Below are 25,480 nucleotides of genomic sequence, written 5' to 3' on the forward strand. Positions count from 1 at the left end.
CTGTGTCTGTGTTTGGCAATGGCAGTCTGCAGGGTGTGCATTGCATTTGCACGTAATCGGATCTCTGACCTGTAACGTGTACATTCTGCAACATTAATTGGTGCAATTAAAAAGTTATTTAGAGGATGAGCTCGGAGCAAGAAATGTTGTCACATCTCAGAGTCCTGACATGGAACCTGGACTTCATAATTAGCCAGTTTACCTGTTTTTTAGAGAGATTTTATGAGTGTTCATGGGGGGGGGGAAGTAACGATCAAGCTGCCCATGCAACACACAAATCTGAAGAGTCCAGCATGTGTCAGTGCACAGCAAATTTATTCTATAAAGTGACTAGTGTGAGAATAATTAGAAAGGATTATAAAAATACACTACCATATGCTGTAGTAGTTGAAAGTGATTAATCCAGTTCTTAAATCCTATTTTAAACTCCCTTTCATTTCTTCCCATAGAAAAATAGAAGCCACATTGCTTTGTTTGAATGCTGTGTAGTTAATTACATCTTCTAAGAAACTCTTTTAAAACTAAATGTGATGTTTAATTACAAAATGCCTCCTTGAAAACAGTTAGCTTGTACATTGATTTGTAGTTCATTAAAAATGCTTTCTTAATTATATTTACAACCAGAAAATACATAGAGATTAAGGAGTCTATAGAGAAATTTTGAAATTACAGTATGACTTGTAAGGAGAAAGTTACACTTCAAATAGTGGACGATGACAGCCACGACTGACTAATTGCTGCCTTTCTGTAATTTCAGACCTTAATTGTTGTAAAAATAATAATCGGAGAACGCAGTGTTCATTGTAACGGCTATCAATACTACATTTTTTTATGAGAGCAGATTTTCAAGGGCTAATTAGAAAGCAAATCAATTGCATCAAACAAGTGTAAAGTTCAGGTTAGCTGTCGGCCCCGTCACCTCAGCACACGGGGTTCACGGCTAAGGGCAGCCCGCGCTTTGGTTCGTAGGGTGTTGTCCTGGAAACCATGCGGATGCAGTCGATAACAGGGCAGACGCTGAGACACAGGGTGCAGCCTGTACAGCTGTCAGTAACCGCGGGCAGGTGGGTTTGGGGATCAAACTGGATAGCCTGCGAGCAGGAATAAACATCATTGATGTCACTCACCGAAAAGGTCAAAACTGCTCCCATTTTCGTGCCTGCATTTCCTGCGCTACAGCACTTGGAGACATCTTGGTGTGATTCTGCACTGCAGCTATAGCAACTGTTCAACTGGCAGGGAACAAAACGACCCCCCCTTCCCAACACTTTAAAATGAGAAATAGGGGCCAAAATATACGTGGTGAAAGCTCATGGTCACAGAGGCTGGTTACAAAAGGAGGAGTTTGGCCCGTGATGATTAAACTCCCAGAGGGATGTTTCTCCTTCGCGTGAAGGAAATATTTCGTGAGACGGCGATTTGCCAGGGTTATCAGTTCAGAGGAGACACCAGAACCGGCCGGTGCGGCTTCAGCACAATGCTGACCACAAGGCGTTCTTTGGACTTTTATTTTCAGCACAGCATAAACAATCTAATTGAATAAATAGAGGAGAAAAACACAGCACACCGTGCCTCATATGATTATTTTCCCTTGCAAGTCTTCGAAAGGGATATCTGAGTTTTGGGCAGGCAGAGCGTGCTTTAGTTCTCATGTTTCTATGCAGTGAATCCTCATTAGCAATTAGGGTGATAAGTATATTTGAATGTGAAATAACAATTGCAGTCTCAATGAAATAAGCTCCTGGTATAATGGAAATGACAATTAAAAGCAAAAACAAAAGCATCACACAACCGCAGAAGCTTCAGTATCTGAAAAGCAAACCTAGAAAATTAAAAAATAAATAAAATACCGCCCCCCAAATATTTACTTTTAAGAGTTTTAGGAAGGAAAAAATCAGGCCTGAAAGCTGAGCTCCCTCCTCTCTGCAAACAAGTGGTGCCTTGGCACATCTCCCTGACCACCACCAGCAAGTGGGGAAGCTGGGGAGGAGCTGGGAGGTACTGGTGGTGCTGCAGGTTGGCTCCAGAGGCAGATTTGTGGCATCTGGGGTTTCACTACTAGGAAAGCACAGAAGTTGCTGTAACAACCAGCGAGGACATGAAGCAGGTACTAACTGCCCTGAATCTGCAAGTTTTAGTCTTTGGGAAGGGCTCCTTCCTCTCTCCCTTACAGCATTGCACGTCTGGAAAGGGAGTTCAAAGAGGGTGAGGAAGTCGGGCCTACAGTGCTAACTTCAAATTGAGGAAAGATTTTCTGGTGGAGTACAAGGTGATAGCTCTGTGGAGCAGCATGGATACTTTTGAAACAAAGAGAAGCAGAAAGCAGATGCTGTTTTGAAGGGCTGGTTGATTTCTTTGCAATTAAGGATTTCAATTCTTTGCAATTAATTACTTTTCAATTCCTTAATTAAAGAAAAAACTTTGTGTGTGTGCTTAATAAACCTCCTGGAGTTTTAAACTTGGGTTCTTTTGGTACTGATTTTTTTTCCAGTAATAGAGAATAAAGCTTTACTAAATATAAACACAATATTTTGGTCTCCAAGAGCTATGTCCTCCCCTTCACTGCGAAATCTGATGGAAGGAGAAGAGGTGAAGATTGCAGTGTCAAGAAGAAATTTAGACAGTTAAAAGGCTACTGGAGCAATCTAATCTGGTATAAATGCAGCATTGCTTGTCTCGTATCAGTGGAAAAAAATGTCTACCTTTGCTCTGACACACTTGTTTTAATTGCAGGAGTTGATTTTAAATGGGAAGACTTCTTTCTTTGACTGTACGTAGTTAAATTAATCAGACCTCCTATTGATTAGACTGAATTAAGGATAAACAAAAGGTCACGGTGTACAGAGGAAACTTCGTGGTCGGTTGAAGTATTTGTTTCTGACAAACTATTCTCAGACCAGGAAGAATGGAAAAATTCATGTAGAAATCATTGCTTATTGCGTATGGAATTCCATGGAGGTTATGCTAGACTGTAGCTTGGTTATCTAAATAAACACGAGTCCTTCTGTACTGCCCCTTTTACTGCAGACCAGTCCACCAGCTCCAGTGGACATGGCAAGGAATGGGATGTAGAAATGCTGATATAGTAACTTAGGTTACTGTACTGAGCAGAAATCAGAGAAATACTTTGCTGCAAACAGGAGCCTCAGCTCAAAAATTGTGCTATTTCCTGGTGACCGTGATTTCCGCAAGCTTCAACCTGCTGCTCTAAACCCTGGCAGCTATCCTGGAGGAAAGACTTGTACCTCAGTCAAAACAAAAGCCCACCTGCCTGAAACCTGAATTAGTTCAAGTTGGGTTACGCTGATGGAACAAGGACTCGGTTTCTTAAAAAGCATCGGGCAATAAGAACAGCTCTTGTCTCCCTGTATCCCCTTGGTGGGAAGGGATGCATTCTTCCCTTTCCCCTCGTGTACCTGAAAAACCAGCAAAAAGCTACATTTACTGCCATCTGACTTGGGTCTCCTTTCTCTTCCTCATCCCACTTCCCACTTGCAGTTAGGGAGAGATGGGGAGTGTGACCTGGAGTGAGCCAGCGAGATGGGTGCCCTCTGCATCACCCTGCAGAAGGAGCCCTGCTGGGTGGTTTTCTCACCACCACGCAACAGCTCAGGCAGGGCTTGTGTGGCGTAGCCTGAGAATGCGCTGGGGTTCGATTCCAATATTTAAGACATCTGTTTTTACCACCTGCTCATTAACAGAAGGTGGGTTCTTTCTTCGCAGCAGCAGAAAGATAACTCATCGTGCCTTTCTGCTAATTACAGCTGTGCTCTTACCTGGTAGCCAGAATCATTACAGGTCATGTAACATTTGCCACAGTTGATACACATTTCCTCGTCAATCAGAGCCACAACTTGCTCCGTGTTGCAGAGCTCACCATATGTTCCAATATACTGCAGTGCTTTTCCAATTACATCCTAGGGGAAAAAAAAAGTTATCGACTCACTTAGAAGATACCTAAGCAGTTTCTATAGCTGCTCAGGAGCACTCTCTAATACTTTAATATGGAAGATTTGGCCATGCGTTGTGATGCTGTTTAGGATTTTTCTTACAAATTTCCAAGTTGCTGACCTTCATGCCTCCTGTAAAATATCAAGAGTGGTCTATAGAGGCACATTTTGAATGTAGGCAGCACTAGAAGTATATATGTGTATACAGACACTTTCTACAAATATGTTACACGTTTAGTACTTGATTTTGAACGTGCTATTGTTTTGCTATTATTGTGTGAAACTTAAGGAACAAAATGGAGCACAAAACGGGAGTGACATGCTACAAACAATCAGATAATCCTTGGTCACTTCTTATTAGCACAGATTTAAGAACTCACAGCACAAAAAGAAAGGGGCACAATAAAATAAACTGACAGAGGGAACAAGAACTGCTTTTCTCTCTTTAGTAAGATGCATAAATGACATGATCATGTTTATTGCAAATACTGCACAGATGTAAGCTGTGGGTCTTAATCCTGCCAGTCTTGTTTCAGTTCTGTTAACTTTACAGGGAGGAATTTCAGTATCAACCTCTGTGCTGCAGAAGTAAAGGTGTATGACAGGAGAGCATATGGGTACATAGTACAAGGGGAAAATGTGTCCTCTAAAAGAAGTTGCTGGGGACCCACCTGATGCAAACCATTTCCACTTTACCTCAAGGGGAAGTGCATAGCTCAGTGGCATTTCAGCTTCCCTGAGTCAGTGGTAGAGATGGGACGAGTCCCAGGTCCTTGGGACTGCAGCTGTCCCTCATTTACATTAGTTTAACTTGTAAAAATAGAGCACAGATGATGACTGTGACTGCATTTGAAAAGCCTGTATTGGTTGCCTGGATATTCTGAGTTTACTAAGCCTGTTTTACAATAGTTCCCATGTCGCAAAACAAGCTCAATTTTACGTGCAAGACTCTACATTGTTAAGATAAAGATGGGCTCAGTAAATGAAGGTTCTGTGATGCAACAACCCATTTTACTTTTGCTTTAAAAAGGGGTAGAACTGCTAAGCATTAGAGAAATCTCATTGAGTGATAGGAGAGCAGAACTGTCTTCAGAGTCATTCTACTGTAATAAACCAAGAAGTCATGATGATTTTGATTATGGAGTTTGATCCATGTCGATTGAAAAATGCTCAAGATCAAGCCAACTATGAGCCACAGACAAGTCGGCCCAGAATTATAAGCTTCAAAGTGTTTACCTTTGGTCTTGCATCACCAAGAAACATGATAAGGACTTCTTTTTGAATTCTGTTCCTCAATATTTTTTGAACAAGCAATATTTACCTTATTCCTATCAGTCAAAAAAATATCCTGAAATGATTAGCAACCAATTTAAGTGCGTAGTAGCATGCTATATTTAACTTGTATAATTTATAATCACATACAATGCTCTTGTATTGTTTTCAATTCTTCTTCCAGAAGGACCAGATTACAGTAACTTAAATTTTCATTGCATATATTACTTTGGGCATCCTTACTTTCAAACAAACTAGGCATCCCTAATTATTCCTATACCATATCCGAGCAATAGGGTGATATGGCTTTGGCAAGCTAACATTGGCAAAGCCATATCACCCTATTGCTCTGATATGGTGCATATATTTTATGAAATGAAAGCTCTGCTACATGAATTAAAGGTAAAAATGGGTCCAACTTTGTCTTCTTGAGTCTGCTACGAACTTGCAACAACGGCTCTACTTCCTGAATGTAATAACTCCATCACTAATTACAAAGATACTTCTTTATGCGATAAGACAAATTCCTTTGTTTGCTGGATGCGGTGGTAGGATCTATGTAGTTGCTCTTAATGACTGTTGAGGTAGGAAATTCAACCATATCCTAAGCCCAGGAAGAAGGCCAAGGAAATGGTGCTGTTTTCCTGTTCCAAAAACACTCAAATGTTTTCTCTCTGCTAAACCCCCAAGTTGCTGACATGTGAAATACCTTGCTTGCGTTCGTTCGGCACTAAAAGCCTCCCAGTTCTTCTCTGCAACATGTAGAGAACATTAATGCTCTTCCAGCCTAAAACAGCTATGGCACATTGCTAAAGGCAGCAATGATGAGTGTGGACAGGTGACTGTGAGTGAGTTATCACAGCTTAATGAGTTAGCACTCATCAATAAAGCTGTGCAAGCTGATTATGTGCATGGTCCAAATTCACTGCAAATTTGAAGTAAAATCTGTTTGCTTAAACCACTGTAAAAGGTCAATTAACTACTATGAAAGTGTTTCAGCTAATACTTTTTACTTTGCTATTGCAGAGGACTAGACTTGAACACACAGCCCTTTACTGTGCCTCCACTGGTGAGCTACAGTAACTAACTTGGCCAAATGTGATCTCTTAGGAATGGCTCACACCTCTGTATTTTCATTTCCATGTGTTGCTCAGAAAAGCTCATGGATTTACTGGGAATTGCTCAGCAGTTTTCAGGTTGTTACAGTTCTCGGGCTTTTGCAGTCTCCTGTTTCAGCTGAAAAATTGTAGCTGTAGAATGCAGCTCCAGCTTGTTTCAAGTCTCACGTGGCCAGTCTGTACCATACCTGCTACAGGTTTCAAAATACCTGTGTCTTTGTGTGATTTACTGCCCCCAGCAACACTAAGGATTTTATAAGCCTCTCTTCTGTGTATACAGCCCCCAAACAACCCACTGTGTGTCACCAATGCAGGTGTCATCTGCAAGCACTGGGCTGTGTACCGAAGAAATGATGTAAAACCCGTACAACATAGAATGAAGTGGTTTTCCACTGCCTGCCTAGGTTGTAAAAGTATCAACACGGCCAGATTCCTGATAGTGAAAGGTTTTTTTAGTCTAACAAAAGCAGACATTTAAACAGCATAAGTAATTAACAATTTTCCCAGGCAGGTTCTGAATTCACATTTGTATTCTTTAAATATAATTTGGAGGCTAAAGCTCAAGCAGGTTGCAGAGATGGGCTACTGAAATAATTATGGGATGGAGGGCCTTGCTTATGAGAAAAGACAAAAAGAGCCTAACAAGATGTTTAGCCTAGAAAAGTGAAGGCAGAGCAGGAATATGATGTCTCTTTATATATACATCAGGGACGGAAAAGAGCTATTTAAGTTAAATGACAATGTTGGCACAAGACCACATGATTATAAGCCAGCCATGAATAAATTTAAAGCTGGAAATTAGAAAAGGCTTTTTCAATGGGAAAGAAGTGAGGTGGTCACTTTAGGATAGTATTAGATAGCTCAGGAAATGGTTGCTTAGAAGAACATGATCGAAATAGATTTTTCCAGCTACAAACTCACAGAGGGAGTAACAAAAACAATGCATATGGCATGGTGATTTCTGAATTTCGAACCAAGTCTCACGTCTCACAGCTCACAAAATACACTTTCGGGGACTCAGAATCCCAAATAGGGAGGATGATGGCATTTTAGAGGCCTGACAGTGATTTCAAAAGACTGTGTCAATGATATACTGCTCATCTACACTCCTGGGTGTTGTGTCTTTTAATCACTTCTTTCTCACAAGCAAAAACTGTATCTTTATTCATTTGTAAAGTTTCAAGACTTTATTGACTAAAGAAGCAATGGTACTTAAAAGATGTTTTGCAGGTGCGCTCTTTTACAGCATCTCAAGCTATCTCAGAGCTTCTTGTTTCCATCAAATCATAAACATTTGGAACAAAAGAAACAGTGCAGCAAGAAATAATCAGCTTTCACTGTATATAGTGCAGTTTCACTCCAAAAAGCAACTGTCTAAAATGGCGCTATGGGATTCCACACTTGGTGTATCTCAATGGCCTCCGGATCAAATTTGCACTGTTTACAGTATAATGGGGTTTTTTGCCAACTGCCAGACCTGCAAACAGAAGCCAGGTTCTGAAAGTCAAGCTGTGTTCTTTCTGGCTTATGCATTACCAGCAGCAATTAAAAAAAAAAGAAGAGCTGGAAGTTAAATGTTGTCCTTAGTTACACCTTTGCAGTCTCAGGGACCTAGAGTGCTCCTTTGGATTGCTGCTGTGCTGTCCCACTCTTCTCAACAAAACCGTACTGAATGAACTGGGAGAGGAATTTAGCCCTGCAACTGGAACTGGCAGGGAATTCAGTTGCTATGGAGAGAATCAGAGCAGAATCCATTAGTTTTATGTTACTAATGAGTACAGAGAAAAAATTCATTTTGTCACTAAGCTAGGCAGATGTGATTTTGAGTATACACAAGGAGCAGACCTATTCAGTAGGATATGATTTTTACAGTGCTATTTTTATTACTGTAGCTGCATTTTTTATGTTAATATATCAAACATTTTACAGTGATTAGATTTTTTCATTAGCTGTCATATTAGTAAACCTATATTTGCAAATATAATTCATGGTTCAGGTATGGCTCCTCGTAGACGTGATGCGTCCATCTTCACGCACACCACACTGTGCTCTAGAGATGATGAACACCACAGGCCTCATCAGATCATTCGAAACCCACACACAGTGCAGGTACTGCAAGTTCAAAGGGAACACACAGGCTTGTCCTCTTATAGCCCTTTTTGGGTCACCATAAAACACTTTGCATGTCACACTGTGTTCAGGAGTAAGCTTCACTGGCTAGGAACCTGCGCACTCGCAGCTGACAGCAACAGTGGGTAAGGAAAGCAGGGTCATCTTTAGATCACCAGAAGGAGAGGTCTGCGGGTTGTGAATAGCAGTGCTGTCCGAAGGACAGGCCTCAACCTCAGCCTCCAGGTCTCCAAGGGACCACTGACCATGATAGAAATGCTGAAGTTGATTGACCACCAAGTAATATAAAAAGCTCCTAACGAAGCATCTGACATTTAGATAGCAAAGCTGTGTGCTTGGTCTGAAGTGGTCTCTGTTTATGGGGTGTTTGGGCAGTTCTCAGGATTCAGTGGGTTGTGAAAGAACAAGGGGCTGTGCAGAAGGTGCCCTCACTAGGACAGAGAGAGCACGGAAAGGGGATGAAGTGTTGCAAGGAAAGTAAATAACTCTGTACCGGTGTTTATCTCCATTAGGGAGATACCTGCCTTCCACCTGTTCATTTTCAGTGAGGTACTTGCACAGAGAGAGAGAGAGAGATGAAAAGAAGAAATGTTAGGAAAAAAAATATGGATTAAAGAAGAAAATGTCACCAGAATTTGGGGGTACGTGACAAAAGTAAATTGACAGTAACGTGGCTAACAAAAATGTGTAATCTCATTAACACTAACTTTACATTGAAAGATTACAGATGCTTTGCCAATAGTTAAAAAGGTTATTAAATGTGCTCTGGGATTTAGGGACCTCTAAGGCTTGTTGCAGTAAAGCAAGTGAAATGGTTGCAGTACTAGCTGAAGAGGGACTTACAGAATAACTCCAATGAACCTTTACAACATCATTCAATATGGCTTCTGTCATGAAAATTATGCACCGTGAATCTATTGCAATTCTTTATGAAGACTGTGAGGCAATATATATATAAAACCTGGTAAATTTTATGTTTCGATAGGCCTCTGACACAACACAGTTCTGAAATTAGGTAGCCATGACGTGGGATTGCAAGTTGGCTAAACAAAGGAAAAATAAAGAGCTGAAATACAATGATCGATGTTGAGAAAAAGCAAAGGATTAACAAAGTGTCCCAATTTTCTGGTTTAGATATGATGCTGTTTAATATGCTTGTATGTGTTTCAGGAAAAGATTTGAATAGAGAGTTGATGCAGATTTTAGTTGAAATTAAATTAGAAAAAAACCCAAGGAACTTCATAGATACTTCATAAAACTGGATGAACATGCACTATCACAGTGACAAAATGGCTTGACAAACAGTGTATCAAAGTAAGGAACTCTCGCTATTCTTGCCAACAGATATGTTCTAGATAAAAGAAAGCTGCAAGAGAAGACACAGCGGGAGACACAAAGGAACAGCTCACAGAAAGTTCTGCTTGATGTGCTGTCCTGACAAGAGACAAGCAAACTAGCAAGGTGTTAAGATAGAAAATAGCACCGTGTAATTACTGTAATGCTGCTGTTACATTAATCAGCCACGACATGGCATACAAAGTCATTCCAGTTTTACATACAGTAGCACAGTGCTCTTCCTCTCATGGGCTGCAATACAGTGGCAGCCTTGCAGAGGGATCTAGATAGATTGCAGCATGGGCAATCATTAATGGGATGAAATTTAACAAGTGTTAATGCCAGAATGTGCACCTCGGACAAGCAATGCTGGGCACAAGTATAAATAGGGAGAGGAGTGGCTGGAGAGCAGCCCTGCAGACAGGGATCAGGGTGTGCTGGTTGACACCAGGCTCAACACGAGTCAGCAGTGTCCCTGGCAGCCGAGAGGACAAACCTCATCCTGCTGTGCATCAAACAGAGCATAACCAAATCAAGAGAAGCAATGATCCCACTGTGTTCAGTGGCGGTCTGGCCTCACCTTGAGTCCTGTGTGCAGTTCTGGGCCCCACAGTCTAAGAAGGATGGGAAGGTCCTTGAATGCGTCAGGAGGAGGGTGACAAAGCTGGTGAAAGGGCTGGAAGGAATGTCCTGTGAGGAGCGGCTAAGGACTTTGGGCTTGTCTAGTTTGGAGGAAAGGAGGCTGAGGGGTGACCTCATTGCTTTGTACAGCTTCCTGAGGAGGGGACGTGGAGAGGGAGGTGCTGATCTCTTCTCCCTGGTATCCAGTGATAGGATGAATGGTTCAAAGCTGCACCAGAGGACGTTTAGACTGGGCATTAGGAAGCATTTCTTTACCAAGAGGGTTGTCAAACACTGGAAAAGGCTTCTTAGAGAAGTGGTCGATGCCCCAGACCAGTCAGTGTTTAAGAGACATTTGGACAATGCCCTTAATAACATGTTGTAACTTTTGGTCAGCCCTGAATTGGTCAGGCGGCTGGACTAGATGATCACTGTAGGTCTCTTCTAATTTAAATATTCTATTCTATTCTATTCTATTCTATTCTATTCTATTCCCACTTGAGGCAGTCCTGGTTGCCAGTCAGAGCAGGGAGGCAAAAAGGAGTTTTGGACTCTAGGATTTCTCCTCCTATATGAAGACTAACTTAAATTTGCTTAAACTGTCGCATGTCATGAGAATATTCTCTGAGGTACTGCGATTAAGAAGGGATCATTATGGGTTACTGCAGAAGAGATTATTGCTGTGAATCATGTTGCAGCAAATACTTGGGGTAAGGAGACCTAAAAGTCCCATAAATTATGGGAGACACATGCACAGTTCCACCTGAAATACGCAACAGCTCCATGTTTATAATGAAGATTACAATACGGTCTTTTCCAGGCAGGCAAACACAAGCTAAAACTACTCAGGTTGAACCACCCAGATACATGTCAGGAAGAATGCAAGTGGTAAGCTGTCCTGGAATAACAGTGCTGTGTCTAGATCAGTGCACCTCACTTCTCAAGAGGATCTTATAGATTAAATACACCACTGGACTAAATGTGGCCAGATGCCTCCCAAGGTGCTGGCTTCCAGCTGCGTGCTTATGGCACCCGTAGAAAAAGACTTGCATATATGTATGTACAAAAGACCATGTAAACATATGTGTACTCACAAGGGTGAAAAATAGTTCAACCACAAAGAATTTAAGCTTGAGGATCGCTATGGGTATTTTCCAGCATGTGGAACAAAACATCATGCCCCAGCTAAGCCGACAAACAGAGCTATGGAAGAGTGTTTGAGCTACCAAACAGGGCAATCTCTACAGCAAGACTTGTGGAGTAAAAAAAGATCCAATAAAAAGCAAATAAACGGTGACCAAATATTATGGCATAGGCCCTGAAGGACAAAGAACCAAATTATTAGGGGAAAAAACCACAGGAATGTATAAGGAAAGAAATTAAAGTAATAAGGAGCTAACCTGAGGTAGGCAAACACGTGTGTGGGAGCTGTACAAAAACACAGCTTAAAAGATCCAGGGCATGTATTCATATATGGCAGAAATTCTGGTATTACAGACAAGTGAGAAAAGAAGAAACAACTCTGCTGAATATCAAAGTATGCAGTTTCAATTAATACGGAAAACTAGAGAAAATAAAGAGAAAAGCCATGGGAAAAGCTGTCCAAAAATTAAATTAGATTTTGGATAATCACAGAGGGTTTTTAAATCTATAAAAAAAGGCATTTTGGCAGCATGTGGAATTTAAACAAATGTTGGAATTTACATATCACCAACCGAACAGCCGATTAGACAGATGAGGGAGTTCTGGGCAAGCATCAGGAAATTTGCTGCAACCCTTCGAAAACACAACCAGCCAAAGCAGGGGTGGTAGCTCTTAGAAGGACAGCATCTCCCAGGTGTGATCAGCCTTCAAGCACACCTCTTCGCTGCTCCGGAGAACTAGAGTTGGGCTGGGAACTATAAGAGCTGATCGTTCCCATCCCCTGAAAACCTAGTCTGAACTAACAGAACATATTCTCTCTGCTGTCCAGGGCATTAGCCAAGACAGAACCGCTTGGAGACAGTCTGGGAGTTGTAATTCTAAATGTGAACACTTCTTGGACAGTTACAAATAAATCACTCAAGTCCAAGCTCCTCTGCCTCTCTCCACAGAGACTTTCTGATCAGGGAAGGGTCTCAGATAAGTCGCTTCTTTTCATTAAGCTTCACTCACCTTCCTTAAAGAATATTCTGAATCCTCTTGGCAGATTTTCTCCTCGATTTATTAATAATAAACTTTATTAAAATGTCTCTTGGTAGCAGCAAGTTCCCTACTTCAAGGAAAACCCAGGTATTTTTCTATTTCTTAGTGGGCCTCTCTCATTGCTGCTAAATGGTGAAAACATTCCCTCTAAAGAGATGGTCAGACTGAACAACTGTCAGCAATCAGCTTTGGTGGTACCTACCTTCTAATTGCTTCAGTCTTTTTCAGTCTCATTTAAATGAAGGTGTGAGAAAGATGCTGACCTGATTTCTCTGACTGAGAAGCTTCTCACAGACACCACAGAAAAGAATTCTCTGTCTTTGTAAACCAAGTTTTTGTTTTGGGGAATTAGTTTTCCTCTTCCCTGCAGCAGGGCCTGTTTTCTTCTTTCTAATCTCTCATACTACTTGGTTCTTTTTTGCTTTTGTACTTGGAGTTAGGCTTGATAAATTATTGACCTCAACTTTTTATTTATGGTTTTTTTCAAGTCTCGATGTCTGTTTTCCCTCTCCCTAAACTTTTTCCTACATTCAATTTATTTGCTTTTGGATGGTATCAGTTTTTTGGTTTTCTGCTGTTTTCAGAAGGAAGCTATCTCATTGAAAATGCAGTTATTGGCTGGTGCTGCTGCTTATTTCTCTTTTCCCCCACATCAATACTCTCCCTGCAAAGAGAACAGAACCACAAAACCTCTGAGGTCAAGTAGGCTTTGAAAATGCCTGTAGTTTCCTGTTCTTTGGAACTTCTTGTGTACATAAAGAAGGGAACCTCAGCACGAGAGGAGGGGAGCAATTTTCAATAGCGTGATACACACCAAAATAAGCAGTCCAAAAACCTGAGAGAGGCCTACAGAAGTGGCAAACCATTTAACTTAAGCAGGAAGATGACTCCAAATTTCTCCTCGGTTGGTTTTCCAGTCCTACCAATTAGCCTGGACTACTGCATGTGCTGGTAAACTGAAAAATTCTCTTGAGAATTACGTGTTATTTTGAGCCACTGCTTGTATTGTACTTTATGTTTGGCCTTATTTTTGCAAGAATTCCTACAGGTCTGATCATACAGTGAAAGTGACCTATCTGTAGATATCTGATATTCTCACGTATATGAGGAAGACAGTTGACAAGCTCAACAGATATAATTTTCACACTGCTTTATAAAAAGGCCCACATGATAATTCTGATTAAAAAAAAAAGCCTGCTGCTTTTTCCTGTTCAGACATGAAGTTTAAGTAAGGTCTAAAGTGAACACCTAGAATAATTAGCTTCTGACGTTTCATTTTATAGACATTTATTTGCTATCTAAGGGAAGAGAAAAGCTCCAATGTATGGATTATGCAGTAGATGGGGTCACAGGTTTTATTTTCACCTTGACATTTACTCATTGTAGGCGGTGGATCAGCTACTTAGACAAAGATTCTCCAGCTTTAAAAGTTCAGTCTGCAAACCTATGACACAGCTTTCATATGTACCGAACACCAACCTTTTCCATTGATCCTACATGAAAGATGGAGGGTTTTAGTACATCGCAAGTAATCAAAAGGTATCATGAACGGAGCTCACGCTGTAGCATGCAAACGGAAAGAAATTGCTAACAGCTCTACTTCATTCTTCAAGGCATTACCCATGCTTTGTTCTACAATTACTGTTCCATTGCCTGAATATCTTCATTTTGAAAAATGACATTAGGGAAATACCTATACACGTACATCACAAATAATTTCCCATCGATTTCAGTAAAAAGCCAGAAAGTCTGCATAAATAGTTGTCTTTGATGCCCTCTAACAAGCTTAAAAGCAGTAATAACCAACTCAAACTGCTAGAAATGACTGTGCATGTCAAGTGCCTGATGGCTGATCGTTTCTTATGCGTAAGCATGGATTTTTGTTACCTTGATTGCTGGAATGGGCTTCTTCGGAATGAAATGCTTTTTCTTAGGAAGCACAGCAGCCATGCTCTGTTCCTTCAGTTTAATCTTGTTCTCAGCGATTATCTTTTTGCGCTGCTCCAGGTAAGACCCAAAACTGGGTAGTTTCTGAAAGAAAAATGAGGAAATATGATTATGCTTAATGAGCAGGCATAGCAAAAAGGTGAGGCTGATCCCAAAGGCGAGATCCTAAGTCCTTGCTGAGTGCAACTTGCTTCTTATTCGGGAAGTTGGAATTGGAATGAGTGAGACTGTACCAGAGTGAGAAGTGAATGAAAATAAAATATGAACTTCAGGGCCTGACTTGAAAATATCTATTGAATATTAAAAGAATAATACACCACTGCAGAAAAATAGCTGAATTGCAGGTCAGCATCCAACAGTCTTATATTTCCCCATTGCATACTTGCTTATACATAAAAATGTATCATGTTAAATAATTCAAATGGATAACTTTATTTCTATGGTATGTGGAAAGACATCATAAAACCATCCGTTTACGTAGAAGGGTTCCGCCAGTGTTTGAGATTGTATGGATATCTGAATATATCAATATATATTTTTAAAGCCTACAAACATGTATTTTGCATTCTGATAACAGAAGGCTGTCTTGACCTGTCAAAGTAAGGCTAGCAAAGACCAAACAAACTGAAACACATTCTAATGCCCTAATTTACCTCTGTGTCCCACTTGCAGTCTTTTCTGCAACAGTTAATCCTTGAACCCAATTAAGCAAACTCTAGAGGAAGATTTCACTGAACTGCAAATTTCACTGAATCATGTCTCACCCAAGAACATGAAAGTGCTGGTTCAGATTTCATAAAACACCCATCTTCCTGAAAGAAAAAGTCCCTCTGCTTACCTAGCAGAGATAAGGACAACTGTAGCGTGCCACAATCACAGAGGTAGGTGAATGAAAAATGGTAGAAAACATGGATTTTTGCTTCATGCAAATGACCATGCCCTTCCTCCCCTGAAACTAGATCCTTATTCTGCAAAAGTGTTTTATTCACCTAGCTAAACCCCGTCCAGAAGCTACTGCAGTACTGCAGAAACTAGCAGGTAGTAACAGGGGATACATAGCCCCAGCAGCTGCTAGCATTAATTCACGCTAATAATACAACCTCAAAGAGCATATCGAACAAGATACAGTACTGCTGTGGTTATCAATTTTTTAAGAAGGAATTTCAATGTGAATTTTAAAACTAGAATTATTAAAAAATTTAGAAATTATTATTTTTTTTAAATTAAGTAAATCCAGAAGAGGTTGCCTTGCTCTTTTGCAAATCCTTAGAACAAAAATTCCTCAACGAGCCCTGTCAGTCACGATACACAACCTTGGGACCTCAGGCTTCTTGTTATGACAAATAAAGGATTTCTTGGCTGCTATGTTTTTGGCACTGTGAGCATACTGCCAGAGGCTGAGCTCCTTGAAATGCTTTCCTGCCTCTAAGACTTGGTTTGTGGCCTCACATTTTTAACTTTGAGTCAGAAGACTTGCATGGTGCTCATGGTGCTCTCCAGAGGAGGTGCCCTCTTGCAGCCTGGGACTGAGCCGAACTCTGGGACAAAGCCTCACCGTAGGCAAACGCTAGACCAGAACTGTGGGGGATGTTGCAGACCCCATCTGTCCCAAATCTAGATGTAGCCTGTGCTTGCCCACCAGCAAAAGGCTTTTGTTTTATCTGTCCAATGGCAACTTTGTTCCTGAATGTCATGTTCAAGGGCTTCCTTACAGACATCAAACATAGTTCCTTTCTGCGCAGTTACCATACATGATCTTGGAAATGAAATCTTCTAGGATGTCTTAAAACAAGGCTTGAAATATTACTGCAAACAGCAGTAAGGTAACAGTCTTACATACTGAAGTCAAGTAAGACAGCAAAACCAGAATTATTTTAAACAGGAAAATGAGTAGAAGGAAGAATTTGTCTAATTTCAATCTAATCAGTAGGCTCTAAAGCACACACATAGAGACTCAATTCTTTGTATGACTTTTAGAAAGCCTAAGACTTTTAGCAAAAATCTAGAAAATAGATATTTTTTCTAAAAGATAGTCTTGTATGTCTGCTAGGCTGCATCAATTGGAAATACATTTTGGCTACAAATAAGTAGGAACTGTGTCACAGAGAAACTATTTTCTCTCCATAATTTATGTGCTGATGCCAACAACTTTGGGCTTGAGAGGGCAGGAGACCTGATGACAAAGCGTTTTTGGACTCTTCACTGTCTGGCCAGGAATTGAATTGCTGAGTTTCAGAGTAGGTAGCAAAGCTAATTTCGCTGAGGTTTTAACTGAAGTAGTAGAGAGGAGACGGTTGCTCATGGCCTGACTGATTGAAGATCATCTTTGGGAAGAAAAGCCAAATCTTTGCAGAATAAATCTTTTACTCTTTTGTTCTCTTAATGTGGGTCTAATCGCCTAATTACTACAGACAGAAATATTGAGTATATTGAAATGAAATAGGTGATCTAAGGAAAAGTGTGGAAAAAGGATTAATATTTGTGTATAAGTGAAAAGTCAAGTACAAAGGCAATTAATTAATTTTCTAAGTTGTGAGATGGAAGTTCTTAGATTTTTACATCTAATATAGCTGCCAGCTGGAATGTACAGCAGAAATTTTGAAGAGTGTGCATTGCCATCAACAGCATAATTCAGATGTTTCGTAATGACGTGCATACGGTTAAATCAAACTATATAACCCATATCCTTAAAAAATAAATTAAATTATCAATAAGCTAGAAAATTAACATTCAACCTTAGTCTTTGCTGCGCATTTCTGTTTTGCCATCAAGAAACCGATTAAATGGAATTTAAAACAATTAAGGAAACAAGTAGGTTTTAGTCCAGGCTTGGGCATACCCAGTGAGCTTCCACTGACTTAACAGAAGGTGACTGTGTGCCCATACAAGTGGTCTGGCTATTCTGTGTTTGGAGAACAGGACTTCACAAGCAGCCAAGCCGAATTTCATCAAACAACACTTTTCAGTTTTCACCAGCAATCTTTTCTATAACAATAAATAATACATGAAAACGTAGCCTCAGGAGCTTAGGAAGAAATTATTGATGGTTCCCCTTGGAGTAATGCACAGATATAGGGAACGCTGATGAGGCTGCTTATTGTTCAGAGCTGTGGTTTCAAACATTTTGGAGTCAAAGGCCATACAAAATGGCAAACAATCTTTTAATGAAGTGAGTTAGTGGATACAGCACAAGTGGAAATGTTGAAATAAGTCCTGAAGAGACGGATGTTTAAGAGAGTTTAAAATTAAATCACCTCTAATCATTGTAGGGGATATTTTCCTAAGCACATAGGGGATTTAACAGCACAATTAGCACAAAGCACAAGCAGAGAACTTGGTGAGTTTAACTCTGTTTGCTTTTGAAATCTTTCTACAGTATGTTTTTTGTGGCATTTTTTGTTTCTTTGTTTTGGTTTTTAATTTCCAGATATTCTAATGTCACTAAACTCTCCATACACTGATATCTTTTTCATATCAACATCTGCTTAGAAAAAAACAATTAATATGAATGTGTGGATCATGGCAAGTACTTAGAGGATTGCAACAAACAGAGTAATTAGATAATTCTTGTCTACTTGTATATCTGTGTCAGTGATGTCTATAGCAGCATTATTTGTATCCATCTGTCTCTATATAGCCATAATTCAATGTGTTTCTATTGGAGGGATAACATCAAGAATGGAGCCAAAATAAATATATTAAGTGGCATTATTTTATTGTTTATAATTTCATTATCCCAAAACTGGAAGCTTGAAATATTGTGCTGGGGTATTTTACAGAAAGAAAGGTTCCAAATCCTTCTCCCCTCCAAGACTTCCTAAAGCCGCTTTTTAACTGATGAACTGTATAAGTCTCCAGCAACATTGTGATTTTTTGTTTCAGTAGCTTCTCCGGGGATTCATCATTGATGAATTTGTTCTCACCAGAAAAGCTAAATCCTACTCATTTAAAGATAACAGTATCTTCCACTAAAATTGTCTCCATCCAGATATAAAGAAGCATTATCCTCCCAATAGACAACTGACAACATAATGAATCAACAATGAAACCTTAAGCTGAGAGAGCTTTAAGGTGAATAAGTCTGTTTTGATTATAATTTATTCACGGATCAATCTGAAGGTAATTGAGCATACTATGAACTAAAAAAGGTGCTGGTTTCCTAATGGTAAAGAGTAGAGGGAATGCTCCACTTCAGATTGCAGCATTCTTACGGGCACACCAGCAAGTAGCCTAACTGGTTGAACAGGGCAGTGAGCAGGGCAGTGCAATATGCGTCAGACAACCCTGACCTTATTTCTACCTTTGAAACTGGTCTGCTCCTTATTCTGCAGAAGTCCATGTATGTCTCCATGATGTACTCACAGGTTGCTTATTTGGGAGTTGTCTCCCGCTGGCTGCTATCTACTGTTAGAACACCCAGATTTCAGTTGTCACAGCTAGGTATCATCGTAAACAAAAAATAAGCAACAGTCTCCTATGGTTACTCCAGCGGATTTGTAGTATATCCTGCTGGTATGTACTGATGAGATGGGGCATCAAAAAGGACACAAGAAAATAGTAACTTTCATAAAAATGACTTTCAGGGAGCTGTGGTCACAAGGTAAAGGAAGAACTTACATAAACAATTCTAGGGAGCACTGGCTTTTCATCTTCCTTCTCTGTGGCTTGTTTTTCTGTATAGATCTTTCTCTGAAACTATTTAACAAACAGCTTTCCATCAGAGAAGGAGAGAAGAAAGGAGTAGAAAATACGAATTCTCTCAAAGATTGGAAAGGACAAAGGTGGTCAGCTACTTCCACAGAATCACAGAGTGGTTGAGACGTCGTGAGACCATCCAGTCCATGTCCCTGCTCGGAGCAGGCTCAGCTACAGCAGGTTTTGCCAGTTTGTCTATGAGGGTGCTATGGGAGTCAGCATTGAAAGCCTCACTAAAGTAACACCCACTGCTCTCCTCTTGTCTACCAAGCCAGTCATCTCATTGTAGTAGGCTGTTGAATTGGTCAAATGTGGTTTTCCCTTCATAAATCCATGCTGACTACTCCCTTCCTATGAAGAATGGTTGATGTGTAGTTGGTTTAGCTTTCCTCCCCAAATACCACTCCTTTCTGTAAATGTGAAGAAAAGCTGGGCTCCATCCCTTTGCTCCCTTGATAAAACTACCTCTGGGAAGATTCTTCGGTGGCTTCAGAGAACTGATGAGACAAGCAGCTGGATGGCAAAAAGCTGAGTGAAACTGCTTGGGAGGCCACACAACCAAGTGACTACCTCAGACACAGTTAAAGCTATGAAGGTTGCAGACAAGAATGAGTAGCTTTGAAGAGAGTAATAGGTGAAGTAGGACCCCTGACAGTGGGAGCATGGTATGGAAAGGCAATCAGATAAGGGAAATATTAACATTTAAGCAAGGTAGACAGCTGCCCTCACCCAGGAGCTACAAGAATTTAAATCAGGTTTGTATGGGTCATTTTATATGCCCTCAGCACAAAGGTTTCAGTCATGTTTGACCCCTATTTGTTCATGTGGAAAATTTCTATATTTAATGTATAAGGTTTTCCAGAGGAAGCTGTTTCAGTTTCAATGGTCTTTTCCAGTTGTTTTAGGATCCTTCAAGTTTATTTTTTTCTAAAGTCTAATGTGCTCAAAACGGCTGCAGATATCTAGAATCCTTATTACATGCTGCACGTACATCTGGCCTCAGCCACACTTCACACTGCGCAACAATTTTCATTCAGTGGTCTGCCTCCACCTTCTTGCAACTTTACATTAACAACAAAAAAAAAGATTACTAAGGTATCCTGAAGTGGTATCTGCTTTTTCGCTTGTTCTCAGAGCATACAGCGAAGCATGACTCCAACATTTCCATAGAGGAAGGAAACACAAAGTCCCAGTGCCAACAAACAGCAACAGCAACAACAAAGTCTTGTCACAGTGTCAAGGCAGCTTGTGCTCCTGGGAAAGAAAACAACTCAACAATAAAGTCAAAAGCTGAGTTCTGTTCCCCTGAAGGTGGCAAATAATGCATATATTCATATTCATAGATATATGGAGAGAATATTTTGCACAAGCTTTCCCCACTAATCAGGTAAACTGCTTAACTAATGAAAACTAAGTACGTGTGGCAATGGAGAAAGTGAAGCTGCTAATTCTTATTCTTTCAGACATACTTATTCTTTCAGACATTCAAAGCTAAATTCTCTTAAATAGCTGCTCTCCTCTGTGTCAGCCTGGCAATGCTAACGTATGGGCCCTTCCCATACACTGCGTGGTAAGGACCTGTGGCCTGAAGGAGTCACCCAGATGGGGTTCACATCAAGTCTTGCAGCAAGGTTCACGTCAAGCCTTGCAGCAAGGTTCACGTCAAGCCTTGCAGCAGGGTTCACGTCAAGCCTTGCAGCAGGGTTCACATCAAGCCTTGCAGCAGGGTTCACATCAGGCCTTGCAGCAAGATTCACGTCAAGCCTTGCAGCAAGATTCACGTCAAGCCTTGCAGCACGGAACCCTGTGAGACTCCTCCCCATAGCACGTGGGCAGGAAGCATGCCTTGGAGAGGATGGGATACTTCACTCCATCAGGTCCCATCTGACTGTGAGTTTCTTGTCCAACAGCAGTTGTCACAGTCCCCAGAGCTGCTGTAGCTATGTCAGCAAGAATTTGTCCCTTGTATTAAAGGGTTCACAAATTCTCACAGCTCTGTTTCTTTGAGCTGAGATATTACTGGCATCACTGCCTGTAATGATGTGGAAATGCCTTCAAAATAAAGGACAGAATACAACAATTCTTCAGAAAAAAATGAACTCTGCCTTTCAGTTATTTTGATTTTTTTTTCTCTTGGAACTTCTATTTGCTTCATAAACAGTGCTGTCTCAATAATCTGTCATTACTGCACATATACTTGTTCCTGTAACCCCTGCTCCCCACACTGCATGTGTATATACCATTACATTTAGTTACTCAATGGTTCTGCCCGCTCTTTAGACCATGATTATTTAAAGCGGGTGAGCTAACCCCCAGCCCTGCAGTAATTCTGAGACTAAACGGAACATTAATGTGTGTTCTAGGAAAACACATTGCTGTGACCTCACCATGAGATATATGGCACCAAGCTTCAGCGTGCAGATAAAACCGTTATTTAAAACAACAATTCTTTCTTCTTTCATCATTTTTCTAACACTGCCAAAATTTTCTCTACTAACTCAAAATCACGAACAAATTATTATTCATGTTCTACTTAAATGTTTGGTTTTTCAGCAGCTTACATACACCAAGTGATGGAAAAGATTTTAGGATTATAGGCTTACTATAGTGCAGCAAAAACTTACATTCTACTAATGTACTGAAGTCATGAAATAATCATCAATAAAACAAAAAGGAGTTAATATCTGAAGCAAGCTTAGACATTTACAATCAAAAGCCAGGATGACATAGATGATAAAGAAAATGTTACCTTCTGGGGTGAAGAAAAGAAGATACTGATACACATTACTGTGCTACTTCATGAACATCTGGCAGTCTGTCACTTAATAGACAACAACATCTTCTCTAAACAGAAGAGACTTGAATTCATCAGGGATTCCTGTAGTACAGTATGTGCTTAACTTAAGTACCTGCTTTCTGTGATTTCCATAGATTACCATATTCATGACACTGTGGAGTGAAAGCATTCTTCTCACTCTAACCAGAACATGCAAAAGAAATTAAAACATTGGCAGGCACTTTGTCTCCACTTTGTTGGACATGTGAGGAAAGGACTTTCCACCCATTTATGCAGATGAAATTCTGTCAGCTAAGCAGCAGCATAACAAAGATGTCAGTGGAATGGCTATTAACAAATATCTGACAGGCAAGCAAATATAACTGTATTCAAATGTGTTTACGAAAAGTGGATCAGTATCAGTTGAGCCCTAGTACTGGGAAAAACTTTGTGCAAACAAGATTTTGTACTTTTACTGGTACAGAAGTAAGAATACAACAGTCCAGTATTCGTATTTTAATGTGTATCTATATACCATAGTGTATATGCATCTGTACATTCAGCTTATGCACTTATCATACTATTGCTAGATATTTTTACCCACCTTCTCCTCCAAGCTGGCTGATAACTGAGCTGTTCAAAAGAACCCTAAAATTATCTATTTCTTTAGATTTAGCCATCCTTTTCTGGGGGTACATATACTGAGGACTGAACTCTAGCAGTACCTAATGACTGTCTGTTTCCTAGGTCCTTTCATAGAAGTTCCAGAGGTGCTAGCTGGGCTATTAAAAGGGGAAAGTATATATTTTCTCACAATTATGAGAAAGCCTGAGTATCCTTGCTGCTATGGCTACAGTAGTGGTTACCAACCGACCTGTCAATCATAGATGCTGCTGACCCAGCAAGGTGAGAGGAGCTGTATTAAGCTGAATTTGCTAATTCCACTTGTGCTAAATGAGCTGGGTCAGGTACCTGGAGCAGACCATCCCTGTTCCTGCAACTGTGAAGCCCTGTGAAGCTGCACTTAAACTGCCTACATGACCCATGTGAACCTGTTCAAAAGCTCCTTGAGCAACCTGTCACTACCACACAGCCCAAGGGCAAACACGCCCTGTGGGCAGGACAAGGTGAAATGCACGCTATCTGCATCTTCCTTAGCTCTACCACACTCCTTTCCTGCATCTCCTTGGTGGAAATACAGCTCTAGTCACCTTGCAATGCTTAGACATAGAAAGTTTATGCATGCACTATGGCCATATAAAAAATATACAGCCTAATTAGTCATGCCCATCAAATTGGTGCTCATAGGGGAATGGGAGACAAGACAGAGAGGGCAACCTGCAACCACCTCTTCCAGCGTCTGAAAGAAACCAAGATTTTGAAAGCCACTTTATGAGGCTCTGAGTACATGTAGTAAAGTAAGCACTACTGCCACTATGTGCAAAGAAAAGTGCTTTTCCACCATTGCTCTCTGTGTTTTAGCTGCAAATTTACTTATCAAATACTTTTTCACTAACAGTTAAATCTTGCACAAGTGGTAACAGCATGCACATTTTCCATCTGCTGGATCCTTTGGAGATTTTTGTTTATCCTATCTTTTTGTTTCGATGTATTTTTTTGCATGGAAGCTCCAGATTTATTAACGACTTGCCTATACTGTAAACGTATAATTTCAATATATCTAGAAATAAACTCCACTTTCCCCTGGTAGATTACACATCACATAACTAAACATATATTAATGCACTAATAGATTACTTAAATGCAAACCGCTGCTAATAATTCCTAAGCAACCCTTCTTCCACTTCAGATTTGTTGTAATCCATCTCTTATGGCAGATGAACTCAGCACTTATCCTCCCTCGGCACAGACTACAATGCTTTCCCTCATTCATCTCTCACACAGAGTAATCCTTCCATCACTACTTCACACAATCTTAATTTAAATGTAAAGTATTCAGTGCAGACAAATGAGCTCTAGTCAACTCTTGCAATTATGACCAAGGAGCCTACCATTGCCTTTTAGAGTCTTCAAACTGAAGAATACCATTATTTGTATCATTACCTCAACAATCTAAACTCACCAAATTCCATGCTAAGAGTCATAATACAAACAGTTCTGGCATTAATAGGAAGAGCTTTCACCCTAGGTAGTCAAAACTCCCACTTCAGTTGGTGAGAGGTAGGATGAGACAATACTGACTGCTCTCCAGTTACCATATATATATATATGTATGTATGTATGTATATGATAAATATAAATATTGGGTATTCTGGTTTGATTAAGTCCTTCAAACAATCTTAAAAATCTGACAAATCAACATATAACATTAAAAAATGTATGTGAATATAGCCAGGTGGTAAAATTGGTATTGTCCACTGAAAGAAAGTGATGATGAAGAATTCTGATCATTTGAAGTTAATAAAACTTTCAAACAGATCTGAAAAGAAATAAGCAATTGCTAAACTATTTAAAATGAACGTTATAGCAAGCTTATCTTATGAATAAAATATCAATAATGCATTAATAAAGTGATACCTTCACTAAACTGATACAAATCCTCCCTATATCACCATCAAGCAGTGTGGAGATGTCAGTGCGTAGGTACCAAAGTAATAGATGCTATATAAAAACCTAATGTAGACAAACAGAAAAGTGCTCATTAGAATCAACCTCCCAAGTCCCCCACAGTACCTGTCTTGCATATTTCTCTGTCTTTATAACAGCTAAAGTATAATATATAAGGTATTATTATATTCTGAAAATGACCCCACAATGGTCATATATTCTAAAATGCTAATTTGATTAGATTTTCACTCAAGTCAGTGAGAGGAAGAATTTGATTTTTAAAAATCTAATGTGCAAATCATTAGAAATACAGTTAACAGGCATACATCACTGTATTTTTTAAAACTATCTTGTTTTAAATTACTATAATAGCTTCAGAATGATAATCTTGACTACAAGACTTCACTGATTTGTATGCACAGTTAGGCTTGTGAGTGTATGCATTCAGCTTGTCCTCTGCTATTAAATATAACCACAATCACACGCTGCTTCAACAGCCATCCACTTTTTCACTGGTTATGTGCTCCTTACAGCTAAATGATGGAGATTCATAAACCTTTCCTTTTCACATCACTTTGCACTGTGTACTCATCAGGCTATTTTGCAAATCAAAAGGGTTAGCATGCCACAACAAACCGTGTAATTTATACTTGCAAAGAAACTCCTGTCCTAATCCTACAAGCTTTTACATGTGGCTGACCTTTAAACATTCAAGTAGTGATGCTGACCACAGCTAAGCCTCTGCGCAGCAACTGGGGGAACCAGGACCATGTCTCACTGGCTGACCACAACCAACCCACTCTTCCTGGACATACACACACAGTTCCTCCTGATTTCATCACAGGAATCACAGAATCACAAAATATTTGGAGTTGGAAGGGACC

The 25,480-nt window shown here is 40.1% G+C and overlaps 1 protein-coding gene across 1 annotated transcript; it reads right to left on the reverse strand.

Annotated features, from left to right (window-relative positions):
- Positions 1-920: 920 nt before the first annotated feature.
- On the reverse strand, positions 921-21,075 carry LOC104544679 (dihydropyrimidine dehydrogenase [NADP(+)]-like). The gene is made up of 4 exons (XM_010189609.1): positions 20,851-21,075; positions 14,498-14,641; positions 3,777-3,917; positions 921-1,091 (listed from the first exon to the last, which is right to left on the reverse strand). The coding sequence occupies exons 1-4, from the start codon at positions 21,073-21,075 to the stop codon at positions 921-923; spliced, it is 681 nt and encodes a 226-aa protein (XP_010187911.1).
- Positions 21,076-25,480: the final 4,405 nt, after the last annotated feature.

This window comes from Mesitornis unicolor, unplaced genomic scaffold, assembly GCF_000695765.1.
Source record: "Mesitornis unicolor isolate BGI_N332 unplaced genomic scaffold, ASM69576v1 scaffold19478, whole genome shotgun sequence".
In the NCBI taxonomy this organism is placed as follows: domain Eukaryota; kingdom Metazoa; phylum Chordata; class Aves; order Mesitornithiformes; family Mesitornithidae; genus Mesitornis; species Mesitornis unicolor.

Bases quoted from the DNA above. Each gene is read 5' to 3' on its own strand.
- LOC104544679 (XM_010189609.1), bottom strand. From the start codon at position 21,075: ATGGGGAGGAGTCTCACAGGGTTCCGTGCTGCAAGGCTTGACGTGAAT. The intron at 3,918-14,497 runs GTAACAAAAATC...TTTTTCCCCTAG, and splicing joins AGCCCATTCCAGCAATCAAG to GATGTAATTGGAAAAGCACT. The intron at 1,092-3,776 runs GTAAGAGCACAG...TCCTGCTCGCAG, and splicing joins GTAATGATTCTGGCTACCAG to GCTATCCAGTTTGATCCCCA.